Source organism: Pleurodeles waltl, chromosome 12 (genome assembly GCF_031143425.1).
Source record: "Pleurodeles waltl isolate 20211129_DDA chromosome 12, aPleWal1.hap1.20221129, whole genome shotgun sequence".
NCBI classification, from domain to species: domain Eukaryota; kingdom Metazoa; phylum Chordata; class Amphibia; order Caudata; family Salamandridae; genus Pleurodeles; species Pleurodeles waltl.
Window position 1 is genome coordinate 511368125 of NC_090451.1, and position 17563 is coordinate 511385687.

Here is a 17563-nt window from a genome sequence, read left to right on the forward strand (position 1 = left end):
GACTAACATTGCGAACCCGACGCTTGTTTCTACACTGCACCCGGCCGCCCCCGCGCTGCTGAGGGTGAAATTTCTGTGTGGGCTTGTGTCCCCCCCGGTGCCCTACAAAACCCCCCTGGTCTGCCCTCCGAAGACGCGGGTACTTACCTGCAAGCAGACCGGAACCGGGGCACCCCCTTCTCTCCATTCTAGCCTATGCGTTTTGGGCACCACTTTGAACTCTGCACCTGACCGGCCCTGAGCTGCTGGTGTGGTGACTTTGGGGTTGCTCTGAACCCCCAACGGTGGGCTACCTTGGACCAAGAACTGAACCCTGTAAGTGTCTTACTTACCTGGTAAAACTAACAAAAACTTACCTCCCCCAGGAACTGTGAAAATTGCACTAAGTGTCCACTTTTAAAGTAGCTATTTGTCAATAACTTGAAAAGTATACATGCAATTGAAATGATTCAAAGTTCCTAATGTACTTACCTGCAATACCTTTCAAACAAGATATTACATGTTAAATTTGAACCTGTGGTTCTTAAAATAAACTAAGAAAAGATATTTTTCTATAACAAAACCTATTGGCTGGATTTGTCTCTGAGTGTGTGTACCTCATTTATTGTCTATGTGTATGTACAACAAATGCTTAACACTACTCCTTGGATAAGCCTACTGCTCGACCACACTACCACAAAATAGAGCATTAGTATTATCTATTTTTACCACTATTTTACCTCTAAGGGGAACCCTTGGACTCTGTGCATGCTATTCCTTACTTTGAAATAGCACATACAGAGCCAACTTCCTACAAGAGGGTACGCCCTAACATCTGTCGTCTTCTTCTGTAACCAAATCAAAGCCATAAATGTGTTCAAAATGAATGTTCAGGTATCCGCCTATGACTCCTGTGTTCTTTTCCTTGATGGTGCTAGCAAAACGCTGCAGAATGGATAGAGTTGGTGATTCCATGCTTCTATTCCTGGGCCTAAGGTAAACATTAAACAGATACATGGGAGGCCAGTCCTGCAAGTAGACTTTTAACCCTAGGATGTTGGAGGAGTCAATGTTCAAGGGTTCTATACAAAGGTTTATTTGAATTTTGACCCAAACCAATAGTCACCCCCCAAAGCCCACCCACATACAGAAGGGAATGCATCAACGTGAAAAGTAGTATAGCCAGAGTTAAACAAGTGTTGGATTAGCTATGTTTCTTGGAACATAGAAATGTTAAACTGCTCTCTATATTCTAGCCAATCAGGTTCCAACAATTCGGACTTGAGCCCAGCCCTAATGCATATGAATCTTCCTCAAAAAATTCAATTTTTGATGTTTTGGGCCAATTCACAAAGTCATTTAGGAGTATCTTGACATAATTCTCATAAATTGTGAATCAGCCCATGGGGGCGTGGCCTGACCGTCGGGCAAGATGGCTGACACCAAGTGAGGCTCCGCCGGGCCTTGGGCCATAAAATCGTTGCATTCATCCTGCAGGCGACTGCGGCGGGGGCGGGCTGGACGGTGCCTTCCCAGGGACCCCAGGGATGATTTGAGTGCCGCCGGAGCGGCTGAGTCAGACGCTGGGACCTGGCAGCGCGCGGGCGGGCCTGCCGTCGGCCTTGCCCCGTGCGAATTTCTGAGGCGGGGAGGTGAGGAGGACGGCGTTCGCTCCCGGCGAGTGCGCAGAGCCGGGAGCGAGAGGGTGTGCGAGGGCCTGGTCGGCAGCAGGGTCGAGCCGCGGCCCTCGCAGCTACTGTTCCCCTGCTGCTGCTTGGCCCCCGGGGCTTCCGCGGCCCGCAGTTGCAGAGGCCATTTTTGGGCCTGGCGGCTCTCTGGACTTTAGCCGCCATTTGCTGCTGGTGGTGCCTGACCTTCGGTGCCTTGTGGGCGCGTGAGGAGCGTACCCGGTGCAGATTATGCCATGAGAGGCGGGGTCTGACCTGGGAGCTGTGGCGGCCCGGGGCCCTGGTACAAGTGAGAGGTCGGCTGGGGAGGAGTCGCAGTTTGGCCCTATGATACTCCCCTCGTGAAAGTTCCCGGAAGAGGCTGCTGGGCCGCGCTGGAGACCCTGCACTATGCTGCCTGAGAAGACCTGTCTGGAATTTTAGACCGACAGCGGAACCAGGAGTGTGGCGGTCTAGAGGTGGTGTTGCTGCCCCGCACGTGGTGATACCCTGAGGACCTGACGTTGCAGAGTGCCCTTTTACTGGAGGTGCTGGGTCTGCTCAGACCTGGATACCTACTGTGGCGCGGATTCCCTGAGTGGGAGCTGAGGTCGGTGGAGCGATTGTGGGCGCTGATCAGGGCTGGTCTGCTCTGCAGTGAATCTTGATGTGGGCCTGGTGATTTGGAGGCTGACTGTGGTCCTGTGAAGCGTGTCGGGTGGCCGGAGGTGCGATCTTGGAAGTGGCCGCCCGCTGTTTTGGATATTTATCGCTGCCCTTCTGCGGCCAGGAGGCCGTGTGTGTTGTGCTGAACCATGGGCAAATCTGACCAACGGCAAGCGAAACTCACCTTTGAGGGGGGTAAAAAGAAGGGTGCCGTCTCTGCCTCCCAGTCTAGTGATGTCGAGATTGGAGAGGAACGTCCTGAGGTGTCTGTGTGGTCCATGTTTCTGGAGCTTAAGACTAGCTTGGCTGGCATAGATGCCAAGCTGGACCATGTGACGGAACGGCTTGACCGCATACGAGCCCGCGTTGATGATCATAATTCCCGCTTCGAGGCTTTGGAGACGCGCACGTCGGAGGTGGAGGATACGCGTCGGGCGATAGAGAACAAATTGCGCACATGGAACACATCCTGGAGGTGATACGGAATAAGAACGAGGACTTGGAGGCGCGGTCTCGTCGTAATAATATCCGTATTGTGGGGCTGCCGGAGGCGACTGATATGGGCCGCATGGAAGACTTTGTGGAGAGTATGTTGCTGGAACTGTTCGCTGGTGAGCTCTCACGGATGCTAGTGGTGGAAAGGGCGCACCGGTCCTTGGGACCCCGGCCCCCGCCGGGAACACCTCTGCGACCAATAATTGCACGCCTGTTGAATTATAGAGACTGGGATGCTGTCCTTCGCTTGGCGGGGGGGGGGGAAGGCCGCTGGTATATAAGAACTCAGAAATCAACTTTTTTCCGGATTACACCCCTGGTGTGCAGGCTCAGAGGTGTGCCTTTCTGCCTGCCAAGCGGTTGCTAAACCAGGCTGGAGTCGGGTTTGCCTTATTATATCCTGCTAGACTGAGGGTGTGGCATGAGGGCAAGACGCTGTACTTCACGGACCCAAAGCAGGCGGCCAAGTTTGCTAGACGTTTACCCGGGAGGCGGGGGGCTGCGGAGTCTGGGGGCCCGGAGGCGGGGGACGCTGCATTAAGTGATAATGATTAACTGCCTCTGATTTGCCCAAGGGTAAGGATTGGGGCTGCAGGGGGGTGCGCGGGGCCACCTCTTGCGCGGGTCTGACTGTTGTGTGATTTGCTATTTGGCCCATAGGCCCCTCTCCACTAGTGCACCCTGGGTGGAGAGCTGTTGGCCGACCACTGGCCCTGGGATGAGTCCTATCGGTTTTTGCTTTAGCTACAGGGGGTGCGCTGTGCGATTGATTGGGTGGGATACTGAGTGGGTCCGATTGGGGGGCCAGCATGGGTGGGGGGGGATTGGGCTGTCTATGATTGTAAGATGGCTGTTCTACTTGTTGTTATGGTTGGTCCTTTCTTTTGTTTTCTGGCAGGTGGGGACGTGCTTTTCCGTGCAACAATGGGTAGTTGTGAAGCGAGATGAGGGGGGATGATGCAACGGTGATTCGATGCTTGACGTGGAATGTGCGTAGGCTTAATGATAAGCAGAAGGCTTGATTGGTGGCTGCACATGCTAAGCGACATAACATTGATATTTGTATGCTACAGGAGACACACTTGGTGGCAACCTCGGTGGACCGGCTGAAAGTGGGGTGGGTTGGTGAGGCACACTGCTGCACGTACTCTGGTTATGCTCGCGGAGTTGCAATTTTAATTTGCAAGGGGCTGCAGTGGAGCACGCGTGAAGTTGTCGTAGATCTGAATGGTAGATATGTTATATTGAGCAGTAAGTTATTCGACAGGGCTTGTCGTCTTGTGGCAGTGTATGGACCGAATGTTGACGACCCCGAGTTTTTTCTGGCGCTGTGGCGTCTCGTGGAGTCTCTGGGTGCTGGAGCGGTGATCTGGGGCGGCGATTTCAACGTGGTATTGGATGCTCGGATGGATCGCAAGAGTGGGGCTAGGGTGCAGCATGTCTCTGCGGCAAGGACCTTGGCGGCAGTGATGCGGAGTGGCGAGTTTGTGGACCTGTGGAGACGGAAGCATGCAGACGTGAGAGAGGGCACGTGTTTGAATTACATCCATGGCAGTTGGTTCCGGATAGATCGTTGGCTGGGTACCAGAGATGTGGAGGTCTGGACGAGAGCGGTGGATCATCTCCCCCGCATGTTGTCGGACCACTCGCCGGTCAAACTGGAGTTAGTGATTCCTGGTGAGCTACGTCGGACGAACCTGTGGCGGCTACCCAGTGGGGCGCTACGGGATAAGATTTTTCGGACAGAAGTGCGTGAGGCGATAAAGCTATTCTTTGCTGAGAACCGCGGTTCTGTGGAATCTGTGGGTATCTTGTGGGAGACATTTAAAGTTGTGATTCGGGGAGTGTGTTTATCGAAGCAACACGGCATGGTGAAGGCCATTTGACGGGAAATGGCTGATATCGAGGGAAGGCTTACAGAACTGGAGAGGCGATTGGCTACTAGTCGGTCAAGAGAGGTCCTTGCTGAGATTCGACGTGAGGCGTCCTTATATGAGGAGGCCTCCATGAGAGAGATATGCTTTTCTGGGAGGCGTGCACAAGCTCGTCGGTATGGGGAGGGAGAGAGAGCAGGGCGAACACTTGCAGATATGCTCCGCAGGCCCTGGGCCAGTAATTATGTTACAGAGATTGAGGACGCAGGGGGCGGAAAGGTGACTGGGTCGAATGATATCATACAGGTGTTTACAGAATATTTTGCGCGGCTATATGCGGCCCCAGTGGGCCTAAATGAGGAGGGGGCACAGGCATATTTTGTGGATATAGCGCTGTTATGGTTTGAGGAGACGCACAGGGCGTATTTGGATGAACCGTTCACTGTGGAGGAGGTAGCGGCGGCGATTCGTGGTTTACCTGGCGATAAGTCCCCGGGTGTGGACGGCCTAACCCCAGCATTTTATAAAGAGTATGTGTATATTCTTGCCCGTACCTGTTGGAGGTGTACGCGGAATCCCTGGAGGCTGGATCTTTGCCGGTCTCGCTCCGAGAAGCTTTGTTAGTAACAGTTCTGAAGCCTGGGAAAGATCCCACCCGATGTGACTCGTATCGTCCCCCGTCTATGATAAACATTGATAATAAAATCCTGGCAAAGATGATAGCGAAGCGTCTGCAGCCCCTTCTCTGTAGGTTGGTGCTGCCGGATCAGTTGGGATTTGTTCCTGGAAGGTCTACGTGTCACAATTTGCGTACTTTCTTTGCGGTGGCGGGCTCTTTAGGGGCTGAAGATAATGTGGCTACGGTATTTCTTGACGCTGCCAAGGCTTTCGACTCCCTGGCATGGGATTATATGTTTGCGCTTTTGGGCCGAGTGGGTCTCAGTGAGCGCTTCGTGAACTGGATTCGACTGTTGTATACTCTTCCAACTGCCAGGCTGTGCCTTAATGGATGTGTGTCGGCTCCTTTCCCAGTTGCACGCGGTACGCACCAGGGATGCCCACTGCCCCCCCTTCTTTTTGCGGCAGCTATGGAGCCTTTGGGGGCGGGGTTGCAACAGAATTACAATGATAGAGGCTTGCAGTTTCGACAGAGACCTGTTCTGATATCTTTGTATGCGGATGATATTGCACTATACCTGCGGAACCCTGGTCAGAATCTGGATGTTTTGCTGGATGAAGTTGTGCAGTTCGGCACCTTCTCTGGTATCACTATTAATTGGTCGAAATCGATGGCGCTGCCTCTGACCCCCAGCGAGACGCGATTCGACTCTCGATACCCTCTGGTCTGGGCGGAAGGGCCGGTGCGGTATTTGGGTATACAGTTGAGCCGTGATGTTGACACACTGAGACAGGCTAACTATGGAGCTGCGTTGTCGTCGCTGGAAGAAAAGGTTGAGATCTGGCGCGCTCTGCCGCTCTCGCTAATTGGGCGCATTGCTGTTGCAAAGATGGTGGTGCTTCCTAAGTTCTTGTATTTGTTCGTGAATCTTCCCCTTCCGCTTGCAAGGGGCTACTTACGTAGGCTGCGCTCTGCGCTAATTAGTCTGGTGTGGGCGGGACGACAGCTGCGCATTTCTTGGGAGAGACTGACACTGCTGCTTGAATTGGGTGGGCTTGCTGCTCCGGATCTGGAGCTTTATTATCACTGCGCACAGGCGCACTTCGCGTATTATTGGCTGAACCTGATTCGCTACTTGCCGCATCTGCCGCCCGAGAGTGATTCCGTGTGGCTGGATGGCTTAATGCGCATACTTGGAAGCCGGGTGCCGCTCCGTGTTAAAGGAATTGACACAGTGGCATGTACGATGAGAGCGTGGGGAGCGTTGATGCAGCGCTATGGGGTTACTAACCCATTTGCTCCTTCGCTGCCCGTCATGGCGGTTGCTGTTGCTCGGATGTTTCGAGATCGAGGGGTGCGCAGTTTTCTCCAGGAGGCCGACTTGACTGTGCTGGGAGACTGGCTGGTGGACGACCGCTTACTTGATGTCTCTGAGGCGCTGGCGGGCTGTGAGGGTACGGCGCTACAGCGCCTTTGTGCTCTTCGGGTCCGTGCTGTGTTGCGAGACCGCTTCTTTGGTCCCGCCGGAGGTACATCGGAGTTTCAAGCTCTGGAGGTGCTTTGTGGCGCGCGGTCTTCGGGCAGGCTGGTCACCAAGCTGTATAATTGTATGCAGGAGCAGAGAGGTGGCTCTGGAGAGTCCTCCAGGATTGCCTGGGAGAGAGATGTGGGAGAGCCCATCACAGAGGCAATGTGGCGCAGCTGCTGTGCGCATATGAAAGCGCTGTCCCCAAATTATAGGCTGCAGCTGCTACACTAAGTTTCTGCACCGACTGTACCATACACCCAAGGGGCTCCACTCTATGGGCTTACGTTTGGATGCATGTTGTGCTCGCTGTCAGGCGCCGGATGCGGGCTTTCTACATCTGGCGTGGGAGTGTGCGGATGTCTATGATTTCTGGGTAGAAGTCTGGCAAGCGATTACTGAAATGGCTGATCTGGAAACCTTTCCCCCAAGATTGGGCTGCTGGGATGTGTGGATGTGATCCGGGGGGCGCACAGACATCTGGTGGGCTTGCTCCTGTTACTGGCCAAGCATAGGGTTGCTATGTGCTGGGGGAGGAAGAGAGTACTGCATAAGTCTGAATGGTTACGTGACGCTGCCTTTTGCCACGATCAGCTGATGATCTTTTGGGAACTCATGCCTGAGGGATCCCGCCTTAAGGACATCTGGGCCCCGTTAACTGATTATCTGGCTTCCCAAAGTATGTAAGCGGCGCGACTGGTGATGCCCACGCGAGAGACTCGTCCCCACTCTAAGATTGTGTTTGATCTTGCGTGGTTGAGATGGGCTTGCACAGACTGTTTCGACACTCCACCTGCCTCTCTAGTTGCTGTTCTCTTTGATGTTCTTTCTCCTCTGCTATGCTCTGCTGTGTCCTACATTGATTATGACCCACTTCTGTACTGGTGTGGTGGACTATGCTGTTCGACAGCTAGTGAGGTGATTTGGAGAAGAGTCCCTTGTTATTGAAGCCTTTGGAGAGATATGTTTATTGATTCCTATTGCTGTACAGGACAATGCTGTTGCTGGAAGGATCATTCATTTTTAACTATTGTTAAGACGAGGGGACCTGTTTGTGTTCATGTATGTTGTTGTATATGGCAAAATTCAATTACAAAAAAATAATGTGAATCAGCCCATAAGCATTTTAGTAGAGTGAAATCATTGAAATCTTTTCAGAAGGTAGGCAAGACGATCTTCATATGCTCATAGATATTAAAATGTACGTGCAGACAACACCATAAACCGGTACACTATGTATTAGAGGCAGTGTGTGGGAAAAGTGGCCTCAACCTCTTATGTACCACACTGATGCAAGACTGATGCTTTTTTGGCCTGGCTGTACTGCCCTTCCCCTTTCTGGCATTTTGGTTACTGAGTCTAGATCTGAAGACTGTTAACTGAATTTCTGACTACTTTGAACTGTTCAAGGAGTTCAAACTTCGGACAGGGAATCTTTATCATTCTAGATTGTTGCATTACCTAGGGTCGTCAGTAGGTGCATTCTCTTGGGCCGGTTTTCATCTTTATGGTTTGCAGCCTTCTGTCTGTGGACGGATTCTGGTACATGGTGAAGCTGTGTGGTTAGAGGACTGTCACTAAGGACTCTTTGAGGAGTTTGGCTCTCTAGTGCCTCGTGGTGGAGGGTGGTTGTGACACCAGAATTTATAGTGGCATTCTGCGCACCCAACAACAAAAACAATAAACCAGTTTTGCTCTGCAGTTATGGCCTTTGACATTTCCAGGTGCCTCTTTTGCCAAACTGGGGTTGCATGATTTTCCTGCTGGGTGCCTGGAAGGGCAGGTTGAGAGGAGTTTGAAAGCGAGCTGGGATGAGTTTATTGGAGGTAAAGAGTGTTTCATTGACCATTTGCTTTTATACCCAAGACTTCACGTCCATAAAGTATTGCCAGTTTTAATGATGAGCTAAAGTCTGCTAGTTGCTTCTTGATGGCCTTTCCATAAAATGATGCCGTAATGGGAATTTTGCTCCACGTTTGCCTCTTGAGCCCATGTTCTGCAGTATTCTTCTAGTGCTGAAGGACTTCATTGATGGGTGCAGGAATGGTCAGCTCCTCTCTGTAACGTAGAAAAGAAATCTCTTTGCTAGGCAACAGGACATCTGCAGCAACGGATTCCTTGTAGCAGAAGAGCAAATCACTCATGTAAATGATGCTGAGATTCCCCCATTAGCAGCAGCATTTCACAGATGAAGATGTAGGGTACCTCCAGCAGCAGATGTAGACTGTTACTTAATGACAAAGTGACATCTTAGCAATCAGTTCAGATCTTTGCACAGTTTTCACTGGCAGTATTACCTTTAAATGTTGTGCCCTGGTGATCTGAAAAGTTAACTACTGCTATCTCAATATTACCACTAGGTGAACACATCCAATAATCCTAAGTCGCAAATCTGGGCTGTCAATGGAAGACTGAGCGATAAACAGAGACTGAGAAGACAGGGGAAGGAGAGGGGATTGGAAAATGCAGAAGAGACAGGGACCAGAGGGGGAACAACAGATGAGGATGATAGAGAAAGGGATGGGGAAAATGGGAGTCAGACACTAAAAAGAGAGAGGGGAGAGGGAGCAAAGGCACTGGTTGGGAGGGATGGCGGGGGAGAGGAGAGAGAGAGGAGGGGAGCAATGAGTAGAAAGGGAATAAAGAAAAGGGCATAGGGTTAAGTGAGATGGGCTGAATAGTGCAAAAACAACAGCTGATGGAAGGAATGCAGAACAATTCAAACATTCACTCCCAGTCACAAATAAGGGTTTTATCCATCAGTTTTTGGTGCTTGCCTTGCCATTCCAGTTTTGACCCAGCCATATGCAAATCAGTCTTGACCCTGTTCCCCATGAGAACAGCGCAGCCTGAACTGCCAGGCCTGGTCCTCCCTGGAACAGAAACAAGCATCCTAGGACTGGTTTCAGGGTATCACCCTTCATCAGCCAGGCTAGCTTGAATCTGGTGGCATAGCAAGCATGGGAACCAAGTCAGGTCATACCCTTCCCACTCAGTGCGACAAATGCAAAAACAAAAGATGAAGGATGGAATGAAGAACAAACACAGCATTCACTCCCAGTCACAGATCTGCGGTTTAATCCACCAGTTCTGTTGATTGCCGTACCATTCCAGGGTGGACCCAGCCATGTGCAAACCACTCTTTACCCCATGGGAACAGTCCAGCCCGAACTGCCAGGCCTGGTCTCCCTGGACCAGAAACAAGCATCCTGGGACTGGTTTCAGGGTATCATCCTTCATCAGCCAGGCTAGCTTGAATCTGGTGGCATAGAAAGCATGGGACCCAAGTCTGGTCATACCCTTCCCACTCAGGGCGACAAATGCAAAAACAAAAAAAGAAGGATGGAATGAAGAACAAATCAAACATTCACTCCCAGTCACAGATCTGGGGTTTAATCCACCAGTTTTGTTGCTTGCCACACCATTCCAGGGTGGACCCAGCCATGTGCAAACCACTCTTTACCCCATGGGAACAGTCCAGCCCGAACTGCCAGGCCTGATCCTCCCTGGACCAGAAACAAGCATCCTGGGACTGGTTTCAGGGTATCACCCTTCATCAGCCAGGCTAGCTTGAATCTGGTGGCATAGCAAGCATGGGACCCAAGTCTGGTCATACCCTTCCCACTTAAGGCAACAAATGCAAAAACAACAGATGATGGATGGAATACAGAACAAATCAAACATTCACTCACAGTCCCAGATCTGGGTTTAAATAATCTGTTTTTATTGCCTGCCATGCCATTCCAGTTTGGACCCAGCCATGTGCAAATGAACACTAAGTGTGGCAGGTATGCCCAGACGTGGGACCCAGGCTCACCATGCCACTGAATTGAAGCTATGCCACCAGCGGCACTTAAGTGTACTACTTTACAGGCAAATGTGCATGTGATTAGTAGGAAAAATGTGTTCCCTCACAGTGCAAAGAGACGATGGTCGAAGAGGGCCGACCGGCCTATTGTCCAATTTTATATTCAGTAGTGAAAGTTGGAAAATATGAAGAACAATGTAAAAACTCAAAAGATGAAGATGGCCGATTCAAACCCCCTCGAGGTGTGTATTCACCTACACAGTACAATTACTGTTTCTTGCAAGGCTGGCTGTGCAGGGACGGGGGGAACACTAGGTGCAGAGGCGAGGCGGGGCTCGGGAAGGGGGAAGCAAGGAGGAGAGCAGAGGCGGGAAGCGGACTGGCGGGCCTGGGAAGAGGAAGACGGAAAGGAGGGTAGCAGAGAAAGAGGGGGAGGAGCGGAGACAAGGCACGGAGAAGACGGGCGGCACAGAAGGACGTATGAGAAACAGGACGAGAGAGGGGACAGGGGAGGAGTAACAACAGGGAAAGGAAAGGGACACAGAAGAGAAAGGTGGAATACTGTAGGAGAGTAACGTGGAAACAGCAGACTTAGGAGACAGAGGAAGTCGCAAGGAAGAAAAGAAAGCGATAGAGGAGGGGAGTTTTCGCGGACAAGGAAGGACGAGGGGAATCAGTAGCAGACGGAAAGAGAGTCAATGATTGTGGAGGGATGTGGGCAACTAAGAGTGTGAGCGGGCAGAGGCATGCGGCTAGATGTTGAGACGGGGGAGGGGGCGGAGACGGACGGAGAGGTTACGAGAAGTGACGCACAGGATGTGGAAGCCTCCGAGGGCAGGGTCGGAAAGAGGGGACGCAGAGACAGGCCCCTCTCACGATATCCAGAGGCATCTTATCTCCACTCAGCACATTCCCTCATTATCACCCGCGCCGAGTTGAGGCCCCTCGCCCCACCCCGCTCCCCTCCGCTGATAGCAGTCCCCAGGGCCTGGTAAATGTATTAACCCGTTTGAAAGGCCCCAGTGTTGCCGAGCAGCAATTTATCACCAGCAGGCAGTGCTTTCCAGAGCATGAATAAGTCATCCCGGCCCCGGGGGACCCCAGGCCAGCAGGGCGCGGATCGGCAGCACGTTCATCTTTTAAGCAAGACACCACGCCGACGGGGCACCGGCACACTTCTCGTGACATTATGAAAAAAAACAGTTCATTACACGCTGCGGGACTCGAGGAGCTCCAGAGATTTGCATTTCTGGCCTAATCTGAGGAAAATTCTTAGACGGTTGCTTCGGGCAGAGTAGCTGGTTATGATATAGTGAAATCTGAGCACCACGGCTACGATACGTGCCTGCAGGCAATGCTAAAATAGGTCTTCAGTTGGAGATGGTTCCATCACACCGTAAGCACACTCGAGAAGATGTAAACTCCCCAACCAGTGTGGGGTGCTCTATCCTTGGCTTGATTATACACCGCCACGCAGAATTTAAGGCTGCATACGTACCCCTGGGGTTGGTGACAGCACGCGAGAATACCAAAACTTGGGACTTTTGCATAATGCTAACTCTTCTTAGGGAAAGAGGTTGAATTACATTAGGTAAGTGAATCATTGGCTCCAGCTTGCCCGGTATGAGTTTCCCTGGCCTTGAGCTGCCCGCTTACACCATACAGGTTGTCCGATCTCAAAGGCTTCGCTGGGCTGGGATGACACAAGAATTATAGTGTGAATGGTACGCTACTGGCACTGCAGGCCACGTCTCCAGATGGCATCACCCAGGGAGATACCAAGTATAGTGACAGCACCAGCTTCTGCGCTCCATCCACGGAGCTCGGACTCCCAGAATTTGCTTGAAAACTCTGGGTACTGGATAATTCTCTGCAGGAACAAGAGGACTCTCTGCGGAGTCCACCCTTTTCAACCCTCGACCCGATACTAGCAGCAGCAGAACCCTACTGACATAGGTCTTGCAAAGACCGAGTGGTTATTTCCAAGTCCTAAACCAACCCCCATAGCATCAAAGAAAGAAACACTTTTAAGACACCTTCACCAATACTGAACCAAAGGAAGGCAGACTAGAGTAACCTACATATACTCAAATAAGGAGAGACTACATGGCTCGCATAGTCTCTTTTAATGGCCCTGCAACTTTGTTTTTGTATTGTAAGATGCCCTCTTTGGCCTAGTTGTCAGGCTTCAGGTGCAGGGGGGGAAACAAAGGCACAAAATATCCTGACTGAATGAACAGGGCAGAGATATAGCCTCCCCATGTCCTAACCCTAAAAGCAGAAAGGTCAGGGCCAAGGTGCCTGAGAAATCAGAAATGTTTCCTCTGACTGATAAATTTTAGATGTGTACCAAAAAAAAGTTCTATGAGTGTAGAAATAGAGATATGAATTGATTTCTGTCATTTGGTACTCCCAAGTACCTTGTCCTCTGTTAACTGAAGGAGCCCTAGAAGCCATCCACTGCAATCACAGTGCAGCTCATTCATACTTTCATAGAAACTTTGGACCAGATTTAGATCTTGTTGGTAACGGTTCTGCCATCGACTTTTCAATTGAAAACCCGTCTGCCACAGTGATGGTCTGTCAGCTGTATTTAGATGTTGGCGGTCCCAGAGGCGAAAGCCCACATTCAAACTGCTACCTCTGCCAAGAAACACCACCTGCATTGGGATACAGAAAAGTGGCTGCAAGCGGGACTCCAGCCTTCCTTCCTGCTGTGCAGATTTGGATGTGGCTTACCACCAAGAAAAAAAGTGGAGGTTCGACCTCCACTCCTGAGGTGGCGGACTGGAGGGGATTGGATAGAGGTGATAACTTACCTATTTACCCCATTCGAGCTCTGACTTTGACTGGACAACACCTGCCATCACTGCCACCACCGACCCATGGAGAAAACATGGAGGGAGCTAGAGTGGGTGGTGTGGTTGTCTCTGTATGCATGTCACTTACATGTGAGATCGAAGTTGTGTATGTTATGGTGCCATGTGTAACATTCAGGAGAATGCTGTGTGGAGGATGTTGTCGTGATGCATGTATTTGTGTAGCTGAGTGTATAATTTTGTTGGTTGTTGTGGTTGTGTCCTGTATGGGTGCAGTGCCAAAGATGTGTGTGTTTTGTGTTGTGGATGCATGTCAATGTGTGTTTTCAGCAAGTACAGGTTGTGTTGGAATTGTAATGGATGATAGTGTGTATGTGGTTTATTGTGTAGTGTGCAGTGGTGGAGGACACCTATGGCTGAGGTACAGTGAGTGTGTGGGGTCGTGCCACTGTCTCCCTCTGTTAGCAATCCGTCACCAGCCCTCCGCTTGCAGAGTGTAACATTTAAATACAGCGGGCGGAACACCATGACTTGACAGTCTTCTCGGGTCCGCTGCTGATGCGGCTTGGTGGTAACACCGGCAAGATTTAAATCAGGCCCTTTGATTTCACAGTGCTACTTCATAAAAAGAACAAACATTGCAACCAGTGCTTCATCTCTTTCTGCATTACTAGTGCATTTGTATCCCTGCTTTGCAACATCAGAAGTACCACTAATGTTTATGAAGGCCAGGAGCTTCAAAATTAATAAATTCTGTGAAAAAGAATTAGAGTAATAAGCTGAGCAGGGAGTTTTATATAATTGCAGTGCTTAAATTGTAAAATAATGAGTGCTGGTGCGCAAAGCTTTGCTCGGAAGCCTGCAGGCAGTGCAATTAAATGTTGACGTGCCCAATATCAAGGCAGTTTAGTCTTGAATCCACATCATGCCTCTTTAATCCACTTTCAGACACTGCCTGTACCTTTACTTTACTCTTGCAGGTATCTGCTGTGTCCCTTTATAACAGTGTAACCATCTTTCTCTACCGCAGTCTTTCAAGTTTCTTTACTATTCGCTTTCATGCTCTTGCTAAATGTCTGATGCAGGGAAAAAAGTACCAGTTCCCAAAAATGTGAGATAAGCTTTGTGAAGCCCAGGCAGACATTAACACAGTGTTGGGGTCATGACAAGCATACCTTAGGGGCTGGGGACTAGCTTTTACCGCAGAATTTATTTGTTTTTAAAACTCTGAACTGAGAGCTTCTTAAATACCTTTTTTGAGCAATTTATATCTCCGACTGGGCATTATATTTTATTAAATCTCATAAACGTGTATTATTCTATGTAGTGCCAAACCCCTAGGCACTTACTGTGAGATATCTGTGTTTTTAAGTAGTTTCATTTGCGGAAACACCCACTATGCGGTGTTCCCTCCCCAGCCAGCACAAAACGACTTGCTTAGAGCTCCCACACTAGGCATAGACCATTACAAGCAGAATTACATAATGTACATTCTAAGGTTGGAGTGGCTAACTCCAACACAGAATATAACACACTTCTCCTATGAGGAAACTTTGTTTTCTCGAACTCTGCTACCACTGGAGAGTCAAAGAGGATTAGCACCTCTTTGCTGGATGCTGAAGTCCAAATATCCAGAATCCTAGGCCAGGATCAAAAACTTGAAGACTCAAATATGAACCCGCTACAAAGGCTTGGTAATGAATGAAAACGTTCTGGAAATATAAACAGACACCTGCACAGATGTACAATCAAACCCAAACAAAGCAGGAAATGAACAGACCACCACAGGAGGAGACCACACCAGAGCTCATGAACTCAGGTGAATGGGAAATAGCTGGTTGCGACTGTAGCCATAAGGACTAGGGGAGTTTCAAGATCAATAAGGATCCAAAGCAGCAAGCAGTAAGTGGGGGATTATAGACCACCCAAGGGGTAACAGGGATCAGGGCAGTGGAGGTTCCTTGGAGCAGTAGCAGCATGTGTAAGCCGTATGATGATTCAAGAAGCTTTGACATTCTTTTGTAATAGGCACAACGATCCAGACCAGAGAGAAACGAGATCACTCTGTACAGTGGGAGAAACACCAAGGGTCAGTAACGCATTCCACGCTGTTGCAGCTAGCGCTGAGAGTTAGTCCACTACTATAACATTTATTCCATAATCTGAAATAATTAATTAGCATTTTTACTAATAACGATGTGGCAGCTGATTCATTCATACGCCGCTTATGGCCAGTCACCTTTCATGCTTCAAATACCATCTGAGGGCTGCAGAAAAGATCCTGATAACTTCAACAGTGAATGTGCTGTGCACTTACAAGGGCCAGAGAAAGTGCCCTGTCTACCGAGACCCCTGAACACATGTACTTTTTCCTGGCGCAGTGAAGGTGTTTTCATCTTACCCAGATTTGCACATAAACTGTTCCTTCACCTGGATGTGGGAAAGTGCTCTTGAATTGCATGGAGCCAGTGCCCGTCCAGCACAAAAAGCAATAAATGTGCTCTACTTACCTGGACTGTACATGGTCGAGTTGGACTTGCAAAGTCTCGGTTTGCTCGGTCTGCTCATCAAGAGATCTCTGCAGCTTGCGGACCTGGTTATGGGCTTCATCCAACTGGAAAGACATACATATGAATAATGTAAAGCAGAGCCCGAAGACTAATACTCATCAGCAAATATTTCCCACGCACCATCACTCTCACAACCACGATTCCTGCCACACCTGCATTCCAGTATTTAAAAACTTGTCACACACAAAACAAAATGTTATTTCCCCCAAACCTGGTCACACATATAGGCAATCCCCCTTTCCAAACTGAGCAGTGCCAATGGTCCTTTGGGAAGAAATGAACTGAAGCCCACATGCCTAGCCAGCCACAGCTGTAGCATTTCTAATCCCACCCTTTGGTACAAGACTCAGCAATAATAATGCCTGAAGTTAACAGCACCATATTGTACATATGAGTTAGAGTGTCCATCAAGCCACTAAAACACACAAGCCTAGAATGTGTTTTTTAGTGGAACGAGGGGCGTGGGCATTATCTGGGAGGCAATCCTATGCCCAGTGCTCTGTCACTACATTCTAAGGTCCTGGGCATTGACAGTACCCCAAGACATTATAGTTACAGCAGCACTTTGAATAAACTGCACAATTATGATTTTATTTTTCAGTATCACCCCTAGTGACCATTTCAATTTCATAGGGAAATTATCATTCAAGAGCCAATTTGAAATACCGCCTCCCAGAAAATCAACGAAAAACACTCCAAAGGATGTTTGACTTATTATGCTAAATAACTAAGCGCTGCATTAAGTAAATTAGCTGGATGTTGCTCTTGCAAATAAATGGCAGCAGTATGGGAGGAGGAGGATTTGGGTCGCATGAGGATGCGGAGTGGAAGCATGGAAGCAGGACCATCCTGCAGAAACAGTATTTCATGAGTGTCTGGGGTGGACCGAAGAGGCATGGAGCGCAATGAAGACTATGCAGCTTTGGGATTCTTCACCCTGATCTGCAATAGCGCTGGCAGCAGCTTTCTAAACAAAACGTTGGGCATCAGCACTTACTATCTTACAAGTGACACACGCGATATTTCTGCACATTTGTGTCTAATTGCACTTTCTATGCGTTGCTCTGTTGGGAATCTGTCTGTGTGTGAGAAGGTTTCTAAAAGCAATTTATCAATCCCCTGCACAACACTGGTCCATGGTATGGGCTAGAAATCCCTGGCAGGTGGCGAGGGTCCATGCATGATGGCGATCCCTAGGTCTGACCTGTACAATTTTCTGGGATCAATGTTTATTCTTGTGAGGCAATGTAGTACGTACACCTGTGGCACTTTGACGTTGACATGCAATTTCCTGTAGGCTATAAAGAAGAGCGAGCCAAGTTCTACTGGCCATTCTGCCACTTCACAGTGGGTGGCAGGATATGGGGCAGGTTTCTCAGTAGGAAAGGCTGCCATCACCCACCCCATGTCTCCATGCCCCCGTTCCCTTTGTGTCTTCCTGCTTTGTGGGACTGATTTGCATGGCTGATTTTGGTTCCCAGTCTGGCCCTCACCTGAAACAATGATGTGTTCTTAATTGGCTCAGTTACAACATTGGCATT

The 17563-nt window shown here is 49.7% G+C and overlaps 1 protein-coding gene across 4 annotated transcripts in view; it reads right to left on the reverse strand.

Moving 5' to 3' along the window:
* CCDC102A (coiled-coil domain containing 102A) overlaps positions 1-17563 on the reverse strand; it is a 272741-nt gene that overhangs the window by 21699 nt on the left and 233479 nt on the right. For all 4 annotated transcript variants that reach the window (XM_069217331.1, XM_069217330.1, XM_069217332.1 and 1 more), the window contains one exon: positions 15963-16066. In XM_069217331.1, the coding sequence (XP_069073432.1) occupies positions 15963-16066 (104 nt within the window). The remainder of the gene's footprint in view (positions 1-15962; positions 16067-17563) is intronic.